Source organism: Astatotilapia calliptera, chromosome 9 (genome assembly GCF_964374335.1).
Source record: "Astatotilapia calliptera chromosome 9, fAstCal68.1, whole genome shotgun sequence".
NCBI lineage: Eukaryota > Metazoa > Chordata > Actinopteri > Cichliformes > Cichlidae > Astatotilapia > Astatotilapia calliptera.
In genome coordinates, this window is record NC_137430.1 from 18985805 (window position 1) to 18992572 (window position 6768).

The 6768-nt window shown below is 47.9% G+C and overlaps 1 protein-coding gene across 1 annotated transcript; it reads right to left on the bottom strand.

The window, feature by feature from the left end:
• Positions 1–4151: 4151 nt before the first annotated feature.
• Positions 4152–6768, bottom strand: LOC113029002 (uncharacterized). The gene is made up of 3 exons (XM_026179556.2): positions 6620–6768; positions 4885–5821; positions 4152–4267 (listed from the first exon to the last, which is right to left on the bottom strand). Exons 2-3 carry the CDS (start codon positions 5721–5723, stop codon positions 4222–4224), a joined length of 885 nt encoding a protein of 294 aa, XP_026035341.2. The 5' UTR covers positions 5724–5821; positions 6620–6768; the 3' UTR covers positions 4152–4221.

Below are 6768 nucleotides of genomic sequence, written 5' to 3' on the forward strand. Positions count from 1 at the left end.
CTGGCCAAACAGCAGCTGAAAGAAAAATTTAAAGATGCCGAGGAGCAGCTCAACAAAACCTTAAAAGAACAGAAGGCAAAAGAAAAGCAAGCCGAGGACAGGAGGGGATTCTGGAGCAGACTGCTGAGAAAGAGCTGATCCAGCAGCATCGAGTTTGAGGAGATCAATAGTTTCTTCCTCCTCTCTCCACCTTTCTTTCACCCCATCCTTCTTCTTGGGACGTTTGTTTGTTTTTTTAAAAACTCTAATCTAAATACATGTACTGAAATACACAAATAAAATTGCCATAACTTGACCTCATGTTGCCTGCTTCTTTTCTTGTGTGTCTGTGGATGTAAAACAGTAACACACTTTCTGCTCTGTGTCTTTAATTGTAAATAAATGCAATATGCTTTCATTTTAAAATGCAGTGCAAAAAACTTCTGCTCTAAATCTTTTTTTTTAGCAAAAAGCTTTTTTTTTTGCCTGTTGTGGAAGTTTTCCATTTAAATAAAGCCTGCAGACGAGCGGTGAGCGGTAGCTAACATTCCGCATGACCGCGGGACAGACGGTCAGCAGAGTCTCCCTGAGCCTAGCATGGCTCTCAGTTAAATACCTTCTCCAGGAACAAAAGGCAGTACACAGCTGTTTCACACCTTAAGGTTCACACTCCCTTGCTACCTCCCAGAGTCCTCGAAGACACAAAAGACTCTTCCTGTGGAGTTGTCTGCTTCCCCCAACTTCCTTACTAGACAACCACCATTTGTCTTACTGTATGAGTGTGAGACATGTTAAGTATAACAGACAGACAGACTTCTCAGATAAGAGGAGCAAAGAAAAACTGAAGAACAATATTCACCTTATGTTTAATTTCTACCTTCATTAAAGAGACTCAGAGAAATTTTGAGGTTAGATAAATAACTTGTAACCAGGTACATATCTGAAAATTTCTTTTGTGTAATGTATTTTCTTATTTTTGTTGCATGAAGAATCTGTGTATGTGGACACTCACTATTTGCCCTCTTTTTCAGATCCTCACGTGTGTCCTTTACAAGCAGAGACTCACTGATAAACGACTCTGTTACCAGTTCTAGGGCTGACGCACCCACCCACATCCCCACACCCGGTGTATCCTTTATAGGTATGCAAGTTTCTAAATGAAATAAATCACATTGACCTTAAAAATGTGGTTAATCTTAACCAAAATCCTCAGTTATGGGAAAATGAACTGGAAATGCAAGTTGTGCAACTTCACAACCACAAAAAGATTAGACCTGCTGAAACACGTCAGGCTAATACATGGGCATTTTGGTCGAGTCCACTCCATACCCTGCCTTCATGCAGATTGCCCTTGCACTGTCAAGACATGGGGTGCATTAAGGACACATTTGTCAAGGCATCATTCACAGTCATCCCAGCCAGGCAACATCCTTTCATTCACGTGCATTGTCTGTAATTCATGCTCTTTTGACAGTGAGAGGCAGTTTTTTGAACATCTTGTGGCCATCTAAAAAAGTTTGAAACTGTGCCATGTGTTTTTGAGGATTGTGATTATAAGGTTAACAAATACACAACATTCCACAGCCACAAGAGTAGAAAACACAACCCACATTCCTTGGAAGATTTCAAGACTAATGTTCTTCATCAATACCAAAAGAACCCGGATGAAGAATGTGACATTGTTGACGATGACAATGAATGTGGCTCAGTCCTTGAGGAGGATGAGGACTTAAACAAAATTATTACTAAGAAAGTGGGGCTACTCCTGAAAATGGAGAGCATTTTCAGTGTCTCCAATTCATGCATTGACGAACTAGTAGAGGAACTTCATTTCCTTACAGCATCTGCATCTGGTCCCGTCATTAAAGAAATAATTCTGAGCACTTTGAGAAAACATGGCTGTACATTGGAAGACTCAGTGATTTCAGAACTGGTCAAAGACCTTTGCCGGCTAAGCCCTGTCTGTGCTGCTTTAAGAGTGGAAGGGCCTTTAAGCAGTCAGTTCAGGAGAGAGCAATTTAGAAAGGAGCATCTCTCATTGACTGAACCTGTTGAGGACATACTTGATAGTACAGATAATAAAACTTTTCAGTATATACCAATCCTCCCATTATTATCTCAACTTGTGGACAACAGAGACATTCAAAACACAATATTACAAAACAAAAGGCCATCTGATGTCTCTTCAGAATACAAATCATTTAATGATGGATCTTTACTAAGAGAAAACAGCTTTTTATGTGAAGACGAACTTAAACTCCCACTCATCCTTTAAATAGATGACTTTGAGATATGCAACCCTCTGGGAACATCCCGCAAGAAGCATAAAGTCACAGCTGTGTATTGGGTGTTTGCAGACATACCTGCCACATTGAGATCTACACTGACTTCCATTTACTTAACCATTTTATGCAAGGCAAATGATGTCAACCAGTTTGGCTATGCAAAAGTTTTGGACCCACTGCTCAAAGATTTGAAGTCCTTTGAAGATAATGGTATTTTTGTTTCAAGTCTGGGCAAAGTGGTCAAGGGCACTGTACTTGCTGTAGTCGCTGACAATCTTGGCGCTCACTCAATAGGCAGGTTTGTTGAAAGCTTTTCAGCTTCACATTTCTGTCGAAAGGTCACAGATCCAGGAGCATGAAGTAGGAGAAGGACTGTTTCCTCTACGGACTAAGTCATCCATGTCAAAGCAGCACTGTCTGATCCTGCAGAAGCTCACCACTGTGGAGTTAAAAGACAGTGTCCAATCTCAGACAGACTCAGTCACTTTCATGCTACATCAGGTTATCCCCCAGATGCTTTGCATGATTTGCTTGAAGGGATTGTACCTGTTGAAATTTCACTCTGTCTTGATGTGTTAATCAGGAAGAAATACATATCTCTTGAGCAGCTCAACCGTTCCAGCCGTTGCTTTCCTTACAAATGGAGTGACAAAACAAACTGTACACAACCCATTGCCCCAAATTTCACAGCGCGAAAAAGTGTAGGAGGTAATGCACACGAAAACTGGTGTTTGTTGAGAATGATACCACTCATGATTGGTGACAAAGTACCAGAAGATGAGCCTGCTTGGGAGGTTTTGATGACCCTGAAAGATGTTGTTGAGCTTGTCATGGCTCCTCTCCACACAGATCACACAATAGGATACATGCAAAGTAAGATCTCAGAACACCATTACAGATATTTAGAAGTGTTCCCAGAGGAGAAACTGAGACCAAAACATCACTTTCTCAAGCACTATCCTTTGCTTACAACTGTTTACTAGGGGTTCAACGATACACAAAATTCACGGTTCGGTTCGGTTCGATACTTTGGTGTCACGGTTCGATATTTTTTCGATACAAAAAAAAATGTTCATGCCTTTTTAATTTGTCATTTATTAAATTTTCACGGCACATTCCGCACCACATCTCTGCGTTCATCATTTGTTTGAAGCCAGCTCACCTCCTGCAACTACTTTTCCGAGAATACGCGCTTCTTTTGTGGTTTGGACTCCTGACATTTCTTTGGAGGTGGAGGAACACCAAAGTAATTGCTTAAAGGAGCTTCTTCGACATCTTTAAGAGTTCTAAACAAATGTCTGTCCTCCTGAAAATCTTATGTACGCAAACACGCGTTGCAACTTCCTTATCTTGTGCGCATTTTTTATTTTGACAGCGAATGCGCACCTGCGGACCACTTATGTGCACCCCTGGTTATTTAGCTCGTCATATTGCAGCCACAGAAATTCTTTTGTCCATGAAACCATAAAGCTGCACTTTCTTTTTGCCTTATAGTCTGATTTGTCATAACTTCTCCGTTTTGTGGTAAGCTTTTCTTTGGCTGTCACTTCTTCACCCTGACCTGTCTTATTTGGCTCAGCAGAACTAAAATATATATCCTTCTGCTTTTACACACGCACTCACATAATGCTCAGCGATCCTCTGCGTGATCAACCTCTCACATGTTTAAGCTGCCAGAGATTTCACTTGTCATGTTTGCATAGTAAGCTAACGATGTCAGAGGAATTGGTGCGCAAATTATCGTCACTCACCAATCAGTGCTGTCGCTCTCTATACATAGTTCGCGCGATTGCAAAGTGAAAGCAAAAAACAAGCGCAAATTCAAACGCGATTTCAATATGTCACTGTGGAATACACCAGGCACAGACACACGCACACACAGGTAGGTACAGCCAACTTCCACATTTATTCAAGTGTTGTTGTTTTGACAGCTGACTCAGTCACACAGTCTGACAGCTCACGAGCCCAGCTGATCTCTCTTCTGGCCGCTCCTCCTCGTCTCACTATAAACACAGCGGAGGGAGACCATCATCAGTCCATAAACAACATCAGCTGTTCTTACCGGCCTCGCAGCGCCGCCCTGTTGAGCCTTCCGCTCCACTCCTCCCCTGCAGCTGCGCCCGGGGCCACGCCTCCGCCACACACCCCCACCGCCCGTTCGAGGCCGGGGAGCCGTCCGGCCGAGCCAACTCCCCCCCCCCCGCGAGCGAGAGAGGAAATCGGCCACTGCCATCTGCGCCCCCGGCCTATGGATCACCTTGAACTTAAAGGGCTGCAACGCCAGATACCACCGGGTGATCCGGGCGTTGGCATCCTTCATGCGGTGGAGCCACTGCAGCGGAGCGTGGTCCGAACAGAGGGTGAATGAGCGTCCCAGGAGGTAATAGCGCAGGGAGCCGACCGCCCACCGGATGGCCAGGCACTCCTTCTCCACGGTGCTGTACCGTCGCTCGTGCTCTGCTAGCTTCCGGCTGATGTATAGGACAGGGCGGTCGGCCCCCCTTACCTGCTGGGACAAAACGGCTCCCAGCCCTCTGTCCGAGGCGTCAGTCTGCAGAACAAAAGGGAGGGAAAAGTTAGGAGTGTGAAGCAGCGGCTCCCCACAGAGAGCCTTTTTCACCTGCACAAACGCCGCCTGGCACGGCCCCGTCCGGCGTCCCCGGGTTCCCCTGCTCCAGCGGCAAGGTGGTCCTCCGCCAGCGTCACCGCTACCTCCAAGCTTGCGGGCCGGTGGCACCGGACCCATCTCGCCGTCTCCGCTGGCAATCCCTCCGTGAACTGCTCCAGCACCACCTTGTCCACCAGCTTCGTCTCCCCCTCCGATGTTCCCGGTTGCAGCCAGCGTACCGCTGCGTCGCGCAGCTGCCGGGCCCAGGCGAATGGTCGGTCCGTTGTAGCCAGCCGACAGGCCCGGAACCGCCGGCGGTGGTCTTCGGCGGTGAGCCCTAGCCTGTCCACCACCGCCCGGCTCACGTCCGCGAAGCTGCTCCTCGACGCCGGAGGCAGACTCAGGGCCGCTGTTTGTGCCTCCCCGGACAGCAGGGGGAGCAGCCGCGGAGCCCACTCCTCCCGCGGCCATTGGCAAGCCTCCGCCGTGGCACGGAAGGTCTCCAAAAAAACCTGTGGGTCGTCCCCGTCCCCCATCCGGGGCACCGCCACCGACAGTGGCAAGGGCTTCGGCGTGGCAGCGGCCCCGACCAGCCGCTCCAGAACTTGCGTCTGCCGGTCCGTCTGCTCCCGCAGCGCGGCCAGGTGGGCACGCTGGTCGGCCGCCTGATCCCGGCTCATCGTCGCCATCTCCGCCAGCATCTGCGCCAAGAATTGCAGAGGCTGGGCGGGTGGCGCGGCCTGTGGGTCGGACATTTCCCCACCGGCACTTTCCTGGGTTTCGGCACCACTTGTGGAATACACCAGGCACAGACACACGCACACACAGGTAGGTACAGCCAACTTCCACATTTATTCAAGTGTTGTTGTTTTGACAGCTGACTCAGTCACACAGTCTGACAGCTCACGAGCCCAGCTGATCTCTCTTCTGGCCGCTCCTCCTCGTCTCACTATAAACACAGCGGAGGGAGACCATCATCAGTCCATAAACAACATCAGCTGTTCTTACCGGCCTCGCAGCGCCGCCCTGTTGAGCCTTCCGCTCCACTCCTCCCCTGCAGCTGCGCCCGGGGCCACGCCTCCGCCACAGTCACATATTGACAGTGGCTCACCGATGCCAATGACATAATTACCCGGCTACATTTCCGAAAGAATGCAAAAGCATTGACATATATTTTTCCTTCCTACGATAGGCCGACGGGCAGGGCAGAGATAGATTTTGGTAGCCCGACTGGAAAAATTTTGCGAGCCCTGTATCTGATTGAGGAATCACTCATCTTTGGAAAAGAGAGTTTATTACAGAGAAATGTCCCTTTCCAAAATAAAAGCTATACTATACGCTTCTTCTGGGCTATATTCTCAGCAGCATATTAAACATATCAGGTCCCCATAAGGAGAATCCTGTGCTAACGGCTGTCTAAATGACTCGGGTAAAGTTTGTAGCATGCGTGCTTGTTGTTTTTGTCGGCTTCCACTTGTCTTTGCACTAGGATGATGTCGGAGTAAATGTGCAGTCATATTTGTTGTGTTCCCACTAGTGCTTTCAGGTTAATCTCGTTGAAATGACGTTAACGCCACAACACGGCAAATCTCCGTTAACGAGCTACCGCGGATCGCCCTGAGCGTGGGGCTGGACGGCCAACACGTTAACGAGCTAACTGCGCTAACACACTAGCTCCCACCCATGTAATTGAGCATTGCGTGGCACATCCAACATACTGTTTTACTTTAGTCCATGACGCGCTTACCTTCAGGGTCATACGTCACATGAAAACCAAAATAGTTCCAAACGCCAGATCTGAATGAGGATGGGGGAGGTTCAATTTGCCATGTTGCAAGGAGAGCTTAACTTCTGTCTCGCTAGCTTGCCCTGCGCTCAGTGAATCTGCACTCGACT

Coding starts and splice junctions, on each gene's coding strand:
- LOC113029002 (XM_026179556.2), bottom strand. CDS start 5,723: ATGTGGAAGTTGGCTGTACCTACCTGTGTGTGCGTGTGTCTGTGCCTG. Junction 4,268..4,884: donor GCCAGGCGGCGTTTGTGCAG/GTGAAAAAGGCT, acceptor CTGTGTTTATAG/TGAGACGAGGAGGAGCGGCC.